Source organism: Galeopterus variegatus, unplaced genomic scaffold (assembly GCF_000696425.1).
Source record: "Galeopterus variegatus unplaced genomic scaffold, G_variegatus-3.0.2 Scaffold6131, whole genome shotgun sequence".
NCBI lineage: Eukaryota > Metazoa > Chordata > Mammalia > Dermoptera > Cynocephalidae > Galeopterus > Galeopterus variegatus.
Window position 1 is genome coordinate 79,606 of NW_007732242.1, and position 19,474 is coordinate 99,079.

The 19,474-nt window shown below is 41.3% G+C and overlaps 1 protein-coding gene across 1 annotated transcript in view; it reads right to left on the reverse strand.

Moving 5' to 3' along the window:
• Positions 1-19,474, reverse strand: part of LOC103605873 (contactin-associated protein-like 2) — an 82,103-nt gene that overhangs the window by 26,795 nt on the left and 35,834 nt on the right. Inside the window, exons 2-3 of the mRNA XM_008590476.1 lie at positions 15,965-16,230; positions 4,361-4,371 (exon numbers count right to left, since the gene is read on the reverse strand). Coding sequence (XP_008588698.1) covers positions 4,361-4,371; positions 15,965-16,230 — 277 coding nt within the window. The remainder of the gene's footprint in view (positions 1-4,360; positions 4,372-15,964; positions 16,231-19,474) is intronic.

The following is a 19,474-nucleotide window of genomic DNA, read 5'->3' on the forward strand; positions in this document are numbered from 1 at the left end:
AAGTGATGAGGGGGAAGAATCTAAATCAAATATGCTCGGAAAGCAGAAGGAATCTGCTCACTCTCCAGTGGGTTGAGCTCATGGTGTGTGCCCAGAACCCATTACTTATAAGCTGGCCCCATTTATTTATTCAGTCACTTAGCAAACACTTCTTGAGGCTCTCCCAGGTGCCAGGGCTCAGGACAGAGCAGTGAGATGTACAAGTGTGAGAAGAATCCCTGGGCTGCAGCCTTTGAACTTGACAGCACGCTTCCATTTATAGAAGCAATACCAAGTCCCACTGTCGTCATGGTATTTCACATTAGATGCACATAACCTGGGCAATAGCCAGAATGCTGGATTCGATGAGCATTTGTAGAAAACCACACCTGAGCTGGTTTCACAAGGACGTTTGCTCCTGCCCGTTCTCACTGGTGGTCGCTGATGACCACTAGAGGGCATCTTAACACTAGCTCAGGACCCGCTCCAGGACACTGTCCATCAAAATCCTCAGACTCCATCCCAGTGCTGACTTCTGGCTGCCCTGAGCAGAAGGGCAGCATGCAGCCCTTCAGAACCTCAGACCGCCTGTCGAGGTGCATTAACTTTTCAGAAGGAAGAAAAATTTCTGTGAGAGAGGAACCTGCTTTCAGTTACCTGTGCGTAAGAAACAACTTGCTCAGCCTATTGTACTGAAAAATAGCTTTGAGAGTTACCGTCTTTGAGAGTGATCTTAGCGCACTGCAGAAGGATATAACAATAGAACGCCTCACAGATTGAACTTTGGTTTTCATGCCAGACAAAATAGAAATCCAGGAACCTTATCTTCTTTCTTGAGAGATGATTTCTGTACTTAATGTGCGTGGGGAAAAATAATGAACTCCCTAAGCTTGGGCTTATAAGCTTTGGTTTATTCTGGAGAAGGAGAGAGAGAGCTGACATCTCACACCCTAAACTGGAGCAGAAATTGCATTGCAACTGCTTTCCAACGGAGCCAAAAGAAATGTAAAGCGAAGTAAACACATTTTTCTGGAGCGTAGAAATGGAGGTCCTGTCTAGCCCTGGAGTGCATAATTCATTTGCAGATGAAATTGCTTTAGAAAAGAAATGAAAAACTTGGGAGTGTTGACATATTCATTATGAATCTTTTTCTGTTTCATATCAGATGGGTTAGAACTTTTAAAAAAATGTTTTTCTGTATAATTTTTTATGAATTAAAGAAGGGCAGATATTGAATTCCTGCAGCAAAAAATAAGTAAGATAATGGGGTCCTCTTGGCCCCCATGAAAACCTTTAAGGAACAGCTCGACTGTTTTTGTGAGTCTTCTCTGACCTATTCCTCCCTCCCTGAGATGATTCATTCCCCGCCTTTCTGTGCTTCCATAAGCACATACTTATACTTCGACCAGCACTTAGTTTGTATCTGTTGGCTGATGCTCTCTTTTGCTGGGCTGGGCTCATAAAGGCAACGGCCACCCTGCACGCTGTGACTATATTAGGTGCTGAAGACACACTTCGTGGGTTGAACTGCAAACCCACAGAAAGGAACCTTAGTCCCAAAGACCCTGTTGATAATGACCCTGACAGCTGATCTCTTATTTTTTGCTTTTAAGAAATATGAGGAAATTGGGGAGGAAAAAAGGGCACTGTCATTTCATTGGGTCATAGACTATGCTAGATGTTTTTATTCTGTGTATTTTTGTTTAATACACACAAACCCCATTAAAATAGGTGGGCTTATTTCTATTTTACAGATAAGAAAACAGAGATTCAGTAACTTGCTAGAGAACACAGAGCTATTAAGTGAAGGAGCCTGTCTGTAAGGATGCCTTTTTCTATGCGTTAGAAACACCCTCTGAATTCAGCAATCACAATCCATGGGGTCGCTGCTTAGACTGAGATCAACCTCAAAAGGAAATCTCATTTTTTGTGCTATGGTCTCATTACCAGCTCCAACTCCTAATGCTGTCTTCTTCTATACCCCTTTCTATCACCTACATGTTGATAGGGAGACCAACTTGTTAAAGTCTCTTCTAGAGGACAATTAGGTGGAACAGGTTTCCACTGTCTAAAAAAATGTATATCAAGGGTGTATACAACTTTTCTCCCCTCCCAGAATATGAAAGTCACCCCTGACCCCACCAAATCATTGTCTATCTGAATTTCTTCCATAAAGTAGATACTCAGCGCATATTTATTCCACCCAAATTTATTTTGAATGAAGTTGAATTAATTTTAATTGCATTCCACACTGGTAAGTGGCCTTGTTGGTATGGAAAGGTATTGGCCACCACCTGATTTATCCAAGTCCCACCCCGGGGTGGGCTGGGTGGTGGAAGGGGTAAGAGACAATGCCAATTAGATGTCATCATGTTAAATTTCTAGTGATCTTCATATGGTTGTAAGCAGAAGGAAAATGCATTGTTATCAGAACAGTCTTGAACCATCTTGAGAACTTTTTGCTACCCCGAGGAACCATGTCTTTGCATACAGACTGCCCAGACCGTGGAGGTGGTCTGAGTTTAAAGCTATAAGCTGGGTTGAAAGTACTAGCAGGGAGAAGAATCTGAGGCTCTGATAGTTGATGATATTTCCCCCTTCTGGGAGACATTTCACCAAATAATCCTACTTTCTGTTCAGAACCAAACAGTAACACCTGCTAAAACACTTTTCCAAAGGCCAAGGACCCATAGCCCAACCTAAAACCAGATGAGACATTACAAAAGCTCCCCAGGTCATGAGGTTTTTGATGTGTGTCTTAATGATAAACAGATTTCTCTGGACACAAAGAAATATGGGAGGGGAAAAAAAAAAAAGAACAACCAACCCTGACTAATATACAGAGCAAGTTAACAGGCAAGATTCCAATATATGTAGCCCTCTCTTCTCTTCTCAGGTACCTTCTATGGAATCAAACTGTAGTAATGATATAAGAAACTAATACATGCTGACCTATGCTCTCCATGGAATTAAACACGTCAGTCTTCCATTAAAGTGGAAAGTTTAGTAATATACTTGCTAAGAATCCCGGTAGAGAGCCAGTGAATGGGTAAAAGAGCTTCTGGAAGGCAGGAAGCTGGAGAGTTCAAAAGGCTGATCATTATTCTGTGGCTGCCTTCCTCTGTCAAGCAGGCTTGTAGTGAGCAAACAAGGCTGGGAGTTTATCATCCCGAGGAGATAAAAAACTAAATTAGCCAAAGGGAAGAAGTTACAGTAGATGTAATTTCAAGAGCAGGGCCCTGGGCTAGCTAGGTCAACTTTGTTTATTTGTTCTGACATCCCTAAAAAGATTTAATGCTTCCAACCAGTGTTATTTTCTTTAATAAAGGCTTGACAACCTCCAGGGAAGAAGTTACAGTAGATGTAATTTCAAGAGCAGGGCCCTGGGCTAGCTAGGTCAACTTTCTTTATTTGTTCTGACATCCCTAAAAAGATTTAATGCTTCCAACCAGTGTTATTTTCTTTAATAAAGGCTTGACAACCTCCAATATTAAAATTTTCAGGAGCGTTTACATCTACATGCTTTTTAGTATTGTTCTTTACTGGCAGAAAGTTCAAGGGAAATAAAAGCAGACATTGTTAAATAATTCATTTGAGCTTCAGTATCTAACTTCAGTCTGGGCTCCACGTTACTACAGAAAAGAAGGATGCTAATGTGGAAAGACAGGAGGGTACGTTCATGGTTCCTTAAAGACTTGAGATGGAACTTTTATTGGTGTATGATATTGTGTGCTGCAAAAACACTGGCCTTTGAGTTTGACCTTTTAGTTCTCTTTGATTGTAAAAGGATTTTATGACCCCCAGGAAATGCTACTAGGTAATTTCTTTTAATGACTCCAAAGATAACACTAACTCCCCAAAGACTTGCTTTTGTGCAAACCTGTTAAAATTCTTCAGAAGTTTTCTAACTAGCGGGAGTGAACGGGGTTCACTTGCCTGCTTGCAGAGGCCACTGGGGGGTGATGACTGGTCACTGGAAAAGGAGTCTGGTTTTCTGGGTTCTAGACAAGATCCTATCTCTTGAGAACACTGGGACTTTTGTCACCAGAACTTCTTAATCTCTGCTTTCTCATCTGTGTCATGGGGCCAATAGCACCAGCCTTTCCCAACTTATAAGGTGCAAGTGTTTTGAGCAGTACGTGACATGACGACTATGAAGACCCTCCCAAGTTTAAAGAGATTTTCTCTGGGTTTGAGGAGGTTACTTGAAACCCCTGACAATGAACACTCTCCCACTTACAGAAAGTGGTGAACTGCTTCCCCCGCCAGTCAATGTCGCACGCCAGTTAACATATATTGCTGCCTTATAGGTCCATAATTGAATTACTTTTCACTTTACTGCTAATGCATGTAAAATTCCCCCAGTAATTTCTGACAAAACTCTGCTGTGCCCTAAACTTCTGGTTTTATAGCCTTCCATATCCAAAGAGGACTAACTATGGACCATATGATGTTACCTATTTCAGAGTTAGTGTTTCTCCAGGTAGTACATTTTACTGAGTCTTCTCCAGTGGAGATCTTTTCTATTCATGGGATAGAAAGAGGGTAAAGCCTAAGAAGTATTTGTTCTCCTAATATCTTTGTTTAACTTTACGTTCTCTTTCGAAGCACACACACTCCCTCCCTTTCCCCCTCTTCCATAATAAATATTCCTCTGTGTCCTCCCTTGACCCCCACCTGTCAGCATCGTCCCCTTCCTTCAAGACCTTGTAGTTATGGCATTGAACTACTGTATCTTCTACTCTATCATTTTTGGATATTAGTACAAACAACTTTTTATCAGCCTGTTTATATATTGAGCACGATTTCCTCCATCAGATTCTGCCCGACTCCAGGGACTGTATCACCATGTGGAGGAAACGTCTCTCCAACTAGGAACACTTGTGTTGTACGCTTACGTGGGTGAGAAAGCAAGCTACTTGTATTAAGCTCTTAATTTTTTTTTTGTTATAGCAGCTAATATAACTTCAACTAACGTATAAATTGGTACTTGGAAGCAGGGTGCTGCCATAACAAAAACCTAAACTACGTAGCCTTGGCTTTGTGGTCAGGTGGAAAGTGGATATAAATAATGGAAGCTGGAAAGATAAAGGACAATAGTATGCAATAAAACATTTTGTAACACTGTCACCCATGTAACCTGGAAGGCAGACTAAGTGCCGATGACCTGTGGCTTTAGGAAGGCTCTTTGAAAGAGCTGGAACGGTCAGGAATATCAGTTGTTTCTCGCTGCCAATATCAAGGAAGAGATGAGTTCAGGAAAGAATTGACTAGTTTCCAAACATCAATTAAAGAGAATAGAGAAAAGTGCAAAAATTTAGTCTTACTTCAGAGAGTAAGAAATAAAACTGCAAAAAGCTTTGACCGACAAAGGTGCAGCAAACGTTCTCAGTTCAACAAACTGACTTAGCCCCGTGGCTAAAGTTCAAATGAATGGTATTTACTTCTCACCCAGCCCTTTTGTGCCTTCAAGGTAGCTGCCATTACCTGGAGAGAGAGGCCCGGGCACCTGGAAACACATGATTAAGAAGGTCCAAGATTTACATCTAGGAAAGAGCTTAGGGTGTATTTACAGGCACATGAAACTGACTAGAAGCAAATCCATCAGAAGCCAACTCAGGTTTTGAGGGAATTTGTTGTTACCCTAACATTTGTATCTTTCTCTCCATCCCTAGCATTTAGCACACATGACTTGTTGCTTCTGTTTTTAATACCTTCTCTGACAATTTTTGGGATTCATATTCAATACATAGCTCCATTAGCTATTTATGCAACCGTTTTTACACAATTTGGTTCAAATGCTGATTAATAGCAGGTAAGAAATTATCACCTTTATTTTATTTTAAAAAACAGGCTTTAGAGTTTAAATGTTTTTTAAACACTTATTTTGAAAATTCACGATGAAAACAATTAAAGCCGTTCTCTTTGTGGAATAAGAACCCCGGGACCTAGTCATCATTTGTTCCTGGAGACGTAGAATTACTTTTTAAGAAAGGCCTATTTTGCTTGCAGGAAATCTGTTAGCTTCTTCTTGGCAGGACAGGATAATTCTCCAGTTAGATGAAAGCCCTAACCCAAATCGATACGCCCTAACCATCTGTTCATTTGATTTTTAGGGAATACAGATTCTGAGTGTCTATGCCAGAGAATATATCTCTGAATTCTCTATTGTCTAACTGCCATCAAAACCCCCAAATAAGTGATACTATGGATAATTATTCAAAGAACATGTAGATTATTCATTTTTTGTTTTCTAGCTACTTTTACCCTTGGATGAGGTCAGAATATCAGAAAGCTGCCTCATCGCAGCTCTTACGCCTTCATCTGCCCGTCTCCCATTCCATCCCACTCTCTACAGAAGTGTATGGGCTAAATTCCATTTTGAACTTATGCCTGACTTTCCGAAGGAGATGCCACATCACACAGCCTTGTGAAAAACACATTGGCTGCAGAAACGCTGTTGAAGACATTCTCTGCTACTTTTCTCAGGGCCCACTATGTAACAGGCAGGACAAAGGGCCTTCAGCTATCTCTGCATTTCTAAAAAATTTGAAGAAATACAGCAAAATGTCAAAATTTGTAATATTTGCATGATGGGCACATAGGTATTTGTTTTATTATTCTCTGTGCTTTTTCATATTTTTGAGCTGTTTTATATTAATAACAATATCACTTAACTTCTTACCAGCCAGAGGTATCCACTTAAAAAATTTTGTGAACATCCTCACAGACATCTCTATTAAGTAAGAGTTAAGAGCATGTGTACACTTCAAGTTGGGAGACAACTTGGTCCAACTATGCTTTTGCTACCCACGGCTTTCTAACTTTGGGTGAGCTACCTCGCACTTTCTGAGCTGTAGTTTCCTCCTGTCCTAAATGTGGATGATGATGGCACATGCTCATGAGGTTTTTGTGAGGGTTAAATGAGCAAACGTGCATAAAGCGCTTAGCACAGTGCCTGGAACACCGTCAGCATCCATACATGTGAGCCGTGTCATGTATGTGATACTGCATATGGGGGCAATGCTGTGGGCAGTTTCCTATGGCAGTAAATATAATCCATGGAATTAAAGTAAATAAAAAGAACAAGATAGTAAGAAAAGATTCAGTTTTCTAGAGAAACTGGCATTTTTTTAAAATCCTTATTCGTTGTGTACTTCTGGCCACCAAGAAGTCAAATTTATGCAATTGGGTAAGACCTTATGATCTGAATAATTATTCTCTATTTCCTCTTGTCTTGAGGCCTTTTTACGAGTTACTTTAATTCTCTATTTCATTTTATGTACTCCCCGTAAACCCCCTTAGACCCCTTGGGTGATGTGGTTGGGAAGAAAGAGAGGAAAAAAGCAGGAAACCTCTTGTCTTGAGGCCTTTTTACGAGTTACTTTAATTCTCTATTTCATTTTATGTACTCCCTGTAAACCCCCTTAGACCCCTTGGGTGATGTGGTTGGGAAGAAAGAGAGGAAAAAAGCAGGAAAGAAAAACCATGGACGGTGGGAAGGAAGGAAGGAAAGAAGAAAGGCTTAGTCACAAAGGACTTTGGAATTGTTGATTGTGATGTCTGGGTTTTGGATTCATGCTAATCGGCATGCCTTCTCATCTCTTCCAGGACCTTTTCAGGTGATCTCTGCTTGCACTAGGTTTGTTTACACTTTGACTGGCATTAAGCCTTAAGCTATTATCCCTGATGGAACTCTGAGTTTTCATAAATGATGCCATTTGAGGGCTGTCATGGGTTCTGGTGTCTGATAACTATTAGAGTCAGTTCTTCATTACCTACAAGGGGATCGGGAACTTTGTTTTTGGCAGCAAATGTCTCATTCAAGGTCAATTTCCCTCAAGTGCTGAGCACCGTTTCAGAGGGTGTGCATTGAGGGAATGCAAATTAATTTAACATTGGCATTAGCCAAACCCAGCTAGAAAGTAAACCTACTTTTAAAAAACACCATATAAACACTGATAAATATAATCTAAATTATATGACATTTGAGCATGTATAAATGTGCAAAAATTTACCTTAATTCCAGAAGCATCATTCCATACACTTGTTAAACATCTTTGAATTAGCCTTATTTTTGTTCTTTGACTATAAGCAAATTTTAATTTGAAATTGTTAAATATCTTTGCTATCATATTTTATTACAACTGGGGGATATCAGAATAGGATAAGGATATTTCATATTTCATACTGAGGATATCTCATATCACATTTCATGTTTCTGATCAATTATAAAAATGCAACACAAGCTTTTAATAGAAAATGAGAAAATTCAGAAATCTCTAGAGGAAATAAAACCCTTTATATATAATGCCTTCACATAGAAATGATCACTATTAACATTTTACCACATCTCTTTCCACACATTGTTGAGGTTGTAGATGTTCTCGAGATGGATTTGTAGATGGTCTTAAGGAAAAAATTACAGTGATTTTTTGAGTTCTAAAGGTACTCTCGGGTTACTTTCATGCTCTGCAAGGCCTGGGGGTGAGGAATTGTGGGACCTACTTCTTTATAAGGAGGAGCTGTATCTTTTCTTCTTTTACCCCATTCGATCTTTATTTTCCTTCTCCCCTCAGGGGAGGGCAGGGCATCTGGGAGACCCTGGGCTGGATGGGAGAGGCTCAGCTGAGAAAGACTGGGTGTCCCCAGACCCTGACATCTTTCCTAGCTGCACTCAAGAGCTCAAGGCATCTGGCTTTCTAAACATTTCCAGAAATCTCAGCACAGGTGCACGACATTGCAGGACAGACCAAGAGAGAGGGCAGGGCTTCCCACCACCTGCGGCTGCAGTTCCTATGGTGGAATCCATTTCTTGCTTTTGGGCGAGCTGCCCCTGCCCCTACCTCAGAGCATTGTGTGTCCAGTGTTTTTCACACCCGTCGAGTCTCCTTCCTTTCTCTGGAACTGTGTTCTGTTCTCTGGGAGCAGTTTCTCTGGCTCCCCACTCTGATCATGAGAGGTGGTCAGGGACTGTCATTGCTCATTGCTCCCCTCCCCTCCCAAAAGGGGGAGCACATGACCCAAGCCAGGCCGATCAGAGATTCTCCAGGACTTGAAAATGAGAATCAAGAAACTAGGGCCCTTTCTTCTTTTGGCAAAATTGGGAAGACATGAGCCCAGTACTCCTGTGACTGTGTCCCATGATATGTAAAAGATGGGGCTTGTAGTAACAGGTAATTAACCCAGTCCTCAGTGAGAGGCAGGAATGAGAGAGGAAAAAAGGAAGGAAGGGAAGAAGTCAGGTGGAGAGAGGGAGAGAGGAGAGAGAGAGAGAGAGAGAGAACTGACCCAGTGGTATTTTATTTCATAGTCTAATCCGAAGAGCACCAGGCCCACACGTATTTACAATCTGCCAACAATGAACCTTGGCGACCATTATCTCAACGTTGAAGCAGCAAATGGTATAAATGATCCAAGTTGGGATCGTGCCTGGAAACGGACGAGAACACACAACATATAGGACCATGGGGACGCCAGCGGGGCCACCAACCACGATGTGAAATAAAAAATAAATGCAACGTGCGGGGACAGTCTTGATCCATTGGCAAAGTATAACATTTGGCAAATAAAAGAATCATGAGTATACAATATTAAAAATAAACAATATTTACCAAAGATGAATGCATGGAATTCTGGGTGACCCCACTGAGACTGAGAAAATAAGGTTAACAAATTTTATTCTAGGTTAGAGACTAGCGAAATGCAAATTAAAGGAAAAGTTGGTTTTCCCAGGTCCCCGAGCCCTCTTTTGCCCCTTGATTATAGTTCACGTTGCCTCAACAATGTATTTTTTTTTTTCCTCCTTGCTTCTTCCCAACAATGACAGGCAATATTCCTGGAGTTGAATGAAATGTTCATTAGAATGATCAGAAATTAATTGCATTTCCTATTTTTATTTTCTGAACAAAATTCAACAAACCTTCACTATTTCTGAGTTTTACCTTAGCATTTTATCCTAGATTCCTTTGCTTATAGCATTTCAACCAAGCACTGTTGATTTTCATCCCCTAAATTTATCTCAGTTCACCCACTCTCTTGCTCGGTAACCACAGGGCTTCCACTGGCACCTGTAGTGCCCTCGTGTGATTTCACAAGGATTCCTTCTGGCCGATGCGGCTCCATGAGCACCCTTCAGGTCATTGCTCAAATGCCATCTTCTCAGTGATTATTTCTCTGACTTTCTTATTAAGAGTGACATTTACCTACTCCTTTCCCTTGGTCAGGCTCTCTCTTTTCTGCCTTCACAGTTTTCCTCCCATAACAGTTCTTACCACGCAACATTCTTAATTAATCTGTTTTTAATGTAGGCTTCATGAGAGCAAGAATTTTTGTTTTTATTCTCTATGACTTTATTTCCAATGTCTAGAATAATGCCTGATCCATAGTAGGTGCTTAATAAATATTTGCTGAATGAATGAATGAATGATCTTCCTGCTTCTGTGTTTTCTTCTTCCCAATGCTTTCTTTTCAAAGCAAACAGAGAGATCTTTTCAAAATGCATAAGTGATTATTTCACCGGTTCCTTGAAAACCCTTCAAAGCCTTCCAGTTGCTCAGGCTCACAGGATAAAGATTTACTTTCTTAATATAGCTTATGATGCCTGTCTGACTGGAGTTCTACCCGCTACTTTATTTTCAGATCATGCCGTCACCCTCGTGCTTTTTACATTCAGGCTACCTTGAACTTCTCTTAGTCCCTAGAAAAGACAGTTCTCCTTCCTACCACAGGACCTTTGAATATGCTGCTCCCTCTCCCTGAGCTGCTTCTCTCTCCACCCCTCTATGTTTCACCCTATTTTTTCCTTTACCCTAATAGCATTAAAAACAGTCCACTGTTTGTGAGTGAAGGAGATCATTAGGCAGTTGATTGTCTTGAGTGTTTACTGTCTGCTTTACTTCTGGTGTCCTGATATCATAAAATTCCAGCCAGTTTTCTTAAATATACAGCTATATTGATTCATTAATTTCTTTAGAACACATCTATGTAGTTACTGTGCAAACCACAGCTTTTTTCAAGGTCTGAAAGTGGGTGGTCTGTCTGGTTCCAAGTCCGCTTATAATACACACAATCATCCCAATCCTCTTGCATGGGTCAGGCCCTGGGCGTGGTTCTAGGGAAACAAAGGTAACTGGGAGAGGGTTCTGCTTCTGAAAGTGGGTGGTCTGTCTGGTTCCAAGTCCGCTTATAATACACACAATCATCCCAATCCCCTTGCATGGGTCAGGCCCTGGGCGTGGTTCTGGGGAAACAAAGGTAACTGGGAGAGGGTTCTGCTCTTGAGGGCTAGAGGCCAGAGGAAGTGGTGATGATGCAGAAAGCTGGACATTTTTCTCCCTACTGTCCCTTTGTCATTGGTCCCTTTATGTTCCCCAGCTCTATTAAAATAAGTAGTAAGTTGTTTTCATTTTTTAAAAAATCTTTTCTGGTTCCTTGGGCTTTGTAAATATGATTTAAAATTCCTATGACTGCTCCACTGCATGATAACAAAAATTATTTGCTTTGAGAAAAAAAGATGAGTCAGAACTTTAAATTTATATATAGTGAATATCTATAAACAGTAATGGCAATATTCTTAAATAATAAAATTTACATGATATATTTATTCCTTTTAAAAAATAGCAGAAGAGGACCACTGAATGATGGTAAGGACAATGTTAATATTTGTCCATTAGAGTAAAATAGTATTCAAATGGAGAGATACTTCATGTCTTGTATCTCACATTCATCTCCTGAGTAAATTAAAGCAGTTACAAGGGACTGTTCTTTTATTGGCTGCAGCAAATAATGTCCCTAACAGATTTATTCCCTCCTGGTCATCATCATTATCACCAGCAAACACTTCCAGGGTGCTTCTGGTAGGCAGGAGACGTAGTGCTGGGAGCTTTTCATCTCTCTGAGAAGACAGGGCATATTTATAATGGAGACAGATAACAATACAGTACATTAAGTGCCAAACAAGTGACATTGAAAATAAGTGTAACAGGAGTTTAAAGCAAGGAGAAGTTGTTGAAAAGAGGTGGGACTTGGGATCTAGGATCTGGGCCTAGAATGAAAGGCAGGAATTAGACTAGAGAGGAAGACGGAGCATGTCCAGGTGAGAGCACGTCGTGGACAGAAGGATGGGGCACAGATGTCCATGGAGAGCTTGCGGAGTAATGAGTTTCTCGAACATGAAGAGTAGGGGATGCTGATTATGTGGCAACATATAGATTAAATTAGTGGAATCTGGGTAATAATAACTTCTAACACTTATGTATTGTCATTATACATATATATGCATAACATATAGTGCTTTAGGTGTATTAACTCATTTGATTTTCACGATACTCCTATGAGGGAGGCATTATTTTACAGATGAGGAAACTGAGGCATGGTGCTGCTAACTGATTGCCCAGGGCATCTGGCAAAAGGCAGAAGCAGGATTCAAACCCAGACAGTCTGGCTCTACTGTCCAAGATCTTACCCATGAGGCTGGTAGGTCCTGACTGGAAGGTTGTGGGATTGGGGAATCTCAACTATATTTACCATGGGAAGGGGGCACCACTGCATGCTTAATAGGGATATTCTACAATTTTCTGCTTTGTCCATCACCAGTGGAGTGTGCAAGTTATTTAACTTCTCTGCATTCCAGTTTTACCATCTGATGAAAGGGGATGACAAGAGTACCTCATAGAGTTGTGTGGCACATAGGACTCAGTGAGCACCATTGTATTGCAGCCATTAACGTAGAATTGATTAATCAAATTGATTAACTGTACACAGCAAATGCACATTCACACACACATGAGTGCACACAGTGGGGGTGTAGGCAAGGGAACGTGAGTTGCTCAGTATACAGCAGGGGACCAAACTTTAGTGGGTTAAAAACTTATTGAACTTAATCCAGGAGTAATAAGCTGGTGAACTCCTGAAGAGCAGGGGTGATATACTTTTCTCTTATGCACCCTTACTTTCTGATTTTACTTACTGTTTTTTCTGATTAGAAAAGAGACATCAGCACAATGTGAGCATTTGACATATACAGAAGAGTGTTAGATGTACAGAAGAGAAAAAAACAATCATCCACAATCCAACCAAGCACTGCGTGCTCATATTGTTTTCTTTTCCTATTCATATGTATACATATGTGGTCCGTTAGGATTCCAGAGAAAATAGCACCAAATGCCAGGGTGGTCAGTCCAAAACATTTATTAGGAAAACTAACACACAGAGTGCTGCAGCAGTGCTCAACACCAGCAAGAAAAGAGGTGTTCTACCTAGACATGTCCACAACTGGAGATTTTATATGTAGTTCATATGAGGGCTTAAGGAATTTAGCTCAAGGGGGGTGGCTAGTTTCTATGTATTCAGCAACAGTTTAATCTTCAGTGTTTCAGACAATAATCTAAACATCCTTATCAGTGACTGGGAATATTTAAGGCCAGGGCTTGGGTTCAAGCCTGCATGGCAAACATGCAGCTGGGCAGGTCACAGAGCAGTCAAGGCACACTGTGTTTCTTTGTCATGACAGAAAAAGAAAGCAAGAGGACCCTACACAGCACAATCTGAATATAGGCAAAATATGTAAACAAAATATATACCAATGGCTGATACACACATGAAAAACATATTCAACATCATCAGTCATCAGAGAAATGCAGAATACTACCATGCGATATCAGTATGTACATGAGGATGTCTAAAATTGAAAAGACTAACAATATCAAATGTAGATGATGTCAACCTAAATAAAAGACAGAAAGGGAGACTCTCTAAAAGAAAATGACATTTATTCATGAACGGGCATGGCAATGGGAATATGTGTGCCATAGTAAACCATGTGTGTCTATCTAAGGAGGATGGGGCAAGAGGAAGCCTTTAAAGGCACAATAGGAAGGATTACACAAATTGTTTCAAAACAATAATCCTTGGCTACAGGATCAATAATAAGGGTGATTCCAGTCCAAGACTGGATAGGCAGTTGCTGGGCAGATGTACTCACAGAAGTATGTTTTTTGTGTAAGGTTGCAACGGCCTTTGTGCAAGGTTGTGTTTTTTGCAGAGTCCTTTGTGATAGTTCTTGTTATCAGGCATTCATGCATGAGAACATTCCTTGTTATCAGGCATTCATGCATGAGAACACTCCTCCCTTTATGGCCTTCCCTGGGTCCATTTGTCAAGGTTTGACACAAGTGAATCCATTTTAATTCTGACAGCTTTCAACAGTAAATATATTTTTAATCAATACATAATATTCCATAAAATGGTGACTCCCTCTTTTACTATTTTACTAAAGTTGAACTACTGGTTTCTTTATGATTCTTATTTTCATAAATAATGCTATGATGAACACCTTTATGCAGGTTCTTTGACTTTTGGCTTATTTCTAATTATTTCAGAAGTCATTTCTGAAAGGGAAAGTCCTAAGGAACATATTTTTTCCACATCTTTTTAACCAACAGTGCATTGCCCAGAAATGGAGTTTATGAATTTACTATTTTTTTTAAACTCAAGCTGAATTGGGTTAATAATAATAATTTTTCCCTGGAATGGAAGAAACTATTGATCTTTAAGATGCTACAACACTGGAATAATCATTGCAGAGTAAGAACAGATGGGCAACGGGAGAGAACACCTCCAGGTTTTCAGCTCGTGCAATCTCTACAGGAAGTGAGTTAGAAAGATTTGTTCCTTCATACACCTAAACTATTTGTATTTGCAAAAAAAGTGATCTTAAAACTTTAAGCATGTGTGAACTCAAGTTTTCGGAGAGGAAATAGACTCCTCAGTGTTTGCATGTTTATACACTTCAGGACTGCTTAGACTTCAGAGATCACGGTTGAAGGACTGGTTATAGCCCATTTGTATATTCTCACCAGGATGCCTGTTTTAATAGCCCTCAGATCCTCTCTGGCTCAATGCATATTTGATGGTCAAGATGGCCCAGGAAATTACAAGAGAAAACACAACCCTGCTTTAAGCAACCCTATGCCAGAGATCTATTTTGTGACTATAAAATCCTGAGAAGGCTTAGGAATGAAACATCTCTGATTTTCTGTTTCTATCAAAAGTTCATATGTCCTGGGCCGGCCCGGTGGCGCACTGCTACAGTGTGCCGCTTGGGAGCGCGGTGGCGCTCCTGCCGAGGGTTCGGATCCCACATACAGACCAGCCGCTCACTGGCTGAGCGAGGTGCGGGTGCAACACCGAGGGTTGCGATCCCGTTGCCAGTCCTGGTCCGGTACGGGCGTGACACTGAGGGTTGCGATCCATTGCCGGTCACGAAAAAAGACAAAAAAAGGAAAAAAAAATAAAAATAAAAAAAGTTCATATGTCCTGTAGGAAGCTACTGATACACTATCATAAATCAGGATAATTCATTGATTTAGACAAAATTAATCTTACTACTTAGAGCTCATCTTAGTACAGTAGTGAATGTATTTATTTGATAGAAAAATAATTATTATACATAGGAAACCATCTCACATTCACGTAATATGGTTCTTCTTTTTTTTTTTTTTTGTCATTTTTTGTGACCGGTAAGGTGATCGCAACCCTTGGCTTGGTGTCGCCCGCACCGCGCTCATCCAGTGAGCGCACCGGCCATCCCTATATAGGATCCGAACCTGCGGTGGGAGTGCTGCTGCGCTCCCAGCACCGCACTCACCCAAACCGCGCTCAGCCAGTGAGCGCACCGGCCATCCCTATATAGGATCCGAACCTGCGGTGGGAATGCTGCTGCGCTCCCAGCACCGCACTCACCCGAGTGAGCCATGGGGTCAGCCTGTAATATGGTTCTTTTAAAGGACTCGTCTTACCTTATCAACATTATTACCATAACACATTGCTTTAAAGCACTCAGCTAGATTGTTTTCCTGACTTTCATACGGAGAAATGAGGCTCAAGGAAGTTATGTGATTTGCTCAACATCCTGTAGGGAATAAAGAGCAAGCCAAAACAATCCAGACTCTTATTAGAACATTCTGTCTGCACAACATCGAACGGCAGGAGGGTAGGTGTCCTTTTCCTTACCGGTGGGTTTGACGACAACTGCCAAGAAGTCTGTGGTGAGAGAACTAACGTAGAGGAGAATGCAGGGTGCCTTGGTGGTGCTGAAACTGAAACGGATCTCCTCATGTGCCAGGTCTGGGACGGAGTTCTGCTGGTCGGGAGGGTTCTCTGTTCTGCTGCCCGAGTCTTTGGGACTGGGCACTGGTGCCTGGAAGTTATACCGTAGCCACATCCCCTCTTCAAAAAATGCTCCAACATCTGTTGAAAAGGAAAGAGAAAACTGAAAATTGAGGAGAGGTCTGATTGATGCTGATACTAGTAACATTTTAAACTTGGGTAGACTTAATTGTATGATGTCCTTGAAAGCCCTTCACTGAGGGCACACACTGGATCCAAAAAAAAAAAAAAAAGTATGCAACAGAGTATGAAAATCTGTGTAATTAGAAATTAATAGTAAATATTAAGAAACTTAAATCACACTGGAAAAAATTTCATGTACAGTACTCAAAGCAAAAAACTAACTTTTAGGCTGAAGAGATATACTGAAAATAAATGCAGTGTTGTGACAGAAACCCCTGATTTAAGGAGCTCATAGGAACATCTTTTTGAGATTGAATTTGCTTTGGACATTCACACAGGAAAGTCCTTGATAAACCCTATGTCCTCGGAGGCTTTGTGTATAGGGTTTAAAGTCACGTGATGTGAAGTTAGAGAAAATCAGGTTCAAATTTGGCTCTTCCGTTAATAAGCTGTGTAGCCTTGAGGGAAGTTACTTAACCAACTTCCCCAGGCCCTAGTATTTCATCTGTGAAGTGGAGAGTAATTAGCACTCAATAAATAGTACCTATTATTATTAGTATTAAGAAATTAGAAGAAAGGTCACTAACCTTTCCTGCATCAGCCTTTTCCTGTAGCCTAATCAGCACTAATTAGTTTTTAACCACTTCCTGGCAGACAAGCTCCTGCCGTAGGTTCCCCCAGTGTTCACTCATCAAGGTTCTAAAATCACCCCTGCTCACTATGAAAGGCTGAGACCCCCCGTGAAGAGTCATTTGGTCTTCACAGTTTCTGTTTCATGGTCCTCTACATGTGTCTTTCTGAAAGCATTTCTCAAACTTCATTGCGCATGGAACCCAATATTCTCATAACACTTGACATACCACTAAATTAACACTATGCAAAGTATATTGTGTCAAATACTATTCTACATTATAATTAACAGGAGAGGACAATTTTTTTTTTTTTTGTGACCGGTAAGGGGATCGCAACCCTCGGCTTGGCGTCGTCCGCACCACGTTCAGCCATTGAGCGCCCCGGCCACCCCTATACAGGATCCGAACCTGCGGCAGGAGCGCTGCTGTGCTCCCAGCGCCGCACTCTCCTGAGCGTGCCACGGGCTCGGCCCGGAGAGGACAATTTTTGATAGGAGTTTCTCATCTGGGAATTCTGACATTTGTTCTTGTTAAAGGAGTCAGCACAGCGTAGTGGAGTTAGATGTGAATACTGGCCTTGCCATAGCCAACTGTGTAAACTTGGACCAATGGCTTGAAACTCACTTACCCTTAGTTTCCTTCTCTGAAAAATGGGACCTCACAGGTGGTTGGGAGGATTAAATAACCCATGAACAGTTAGCTTAGTGCCTGAAATATATAAGTGCTCAATAAAGATTAGTTAAGTATTATTACAGATTACCATTATGTCCCGAGTGTGTCAGATTCCACCCCCTAACCTCCACCTTATGCCACCACGCACATGCAACACTCGGATAACTCCCATTGTGGCAGTTACAGAGAGTCCATTGCTCCTCACTGAGCTGTCATGGAAAGAGTTCAGTTAGCTGTAGGTTCTCAACTCTGGACAGTACTATTTTCCTCCTGGCCCTCTGACTCCAAGGTCTTTTGAGAATGTGCATGTGTGTGTTTACGTATATGCCGGGGGAAGACGGTGGTTATCAAAATGATTGGTGGGGTGCTGGTGGCATTTAGCCGGCAGGGGTCCTGCAGTGTGTGGGGCTGTCTTATGCAATTAAGAATTGTCCTCAAAATGCCAAAAGTATCCTTCTTGGGAAACACACGACTGAGCAAATACTTAATCTGTGCTCATTGCTGCATAATTTCCTGGAATGTGAGATAAACGTATGTGGTCAGTGCCCATGAGGAGCTTTCCATCTGGCAGTGGGTATGGAAGGAGACACATCCACACTGTGGGGAGCGATCATTATGGTGGTTTACTCAGAGGTGTGTGATGGGAACACCATTTCACTCCTGAACATCCTGAGTTAACTTTTCCATTCTCCTGCAAACATCTATTGAGCTCCGACAGCATGCCGGGCACAATGCTGGGCTCCGAGGTTATAGTCCTTGCTCTTAGGAGCTGTTGATCTGGGGGAGGATTCAGACAGATTCCCAGAGGATCAGGTGGACACGGGAGGCACAAGCCCTGTCTCCAGGGGCCAAGAATGACTTCCTGGGGGAAAAAGCATCTAAGCTGAGACCTAAAGTGCCAGAGGTGGGTAGCCATGCATAGGTGGAGGGGATGGAGATGAGCTTTCTCGCTGAGGGAGCAGCGTGCAAAAATATTTGGCAGTGAGGGGTCTGCAGACTGAGGCGTCATGCCACTGAGACAAAATTCATGTGCTCCTTCGACAATATGAGTCATTCATTCGAGACTCATGAGGCTCCCACTACATTTCAGCCTGGGTGTTGGGGATACAGTGAGCAAGATACAGGTGACCCTGCCCTCAGTAGTTCAGAGTCTGGTGGGACAGAAGGACGCTCCTAGGACAGACCTCTACAAAGGTGTCTAACAGATGGCAGAGGAGCAGGGAGCTGCAGGGGAGAGTCGGCAGGGCAGGCCACTAACAGCAAACACACCTTTGCCACAGAGAGCTTCCACCAGGGAATGTGGGGGGTCATAATATGAGAAGAGGTTTAGGCAGTGCTGGAGAGGGGAGGTAGACCAAGGCAGATCATGGAGGGAAATTCAGAAATCTAAAGAATTTAGATTAAAAAATCCAAAAATATGCCTCAGAAAATACTTCTGGTGTATTTTAGAGTCATCGTTAAAAAGTTTTATGGATTCATGTCAGTTTTGGCGGAAGGGATATACCATGCTTAAAAGTGTTATTCTGAAAGCACATCATAAACCAACTGTTAAACCAAGCCCTGGAGTGATGTGAATCATTTAAGATTCTAAGTGGCAGATTTACAGCTGCCATTTCATTGTTTCAAATTGTCTTAAGGAAATGCCAAATCAGGGTGCTGTAATAACTTTTAGGAAAGTAATACTTCCATCCTTTCTGAATGAATCAGTAAAATAATACTAATTTAACAAACCACAAATAACATAATTTCCCTCATTAAATTGTCAAAAAGTCATTGATTTAGAGTGCTTCACTTAAGTTTTTTTTATACTAGTAAGGGATAGTCTGTTTTATAATATTCAATTTTTTGATAGAATAAATGATAAATTTTGGATCTAGGTATTCTAAGATGCCTTATGA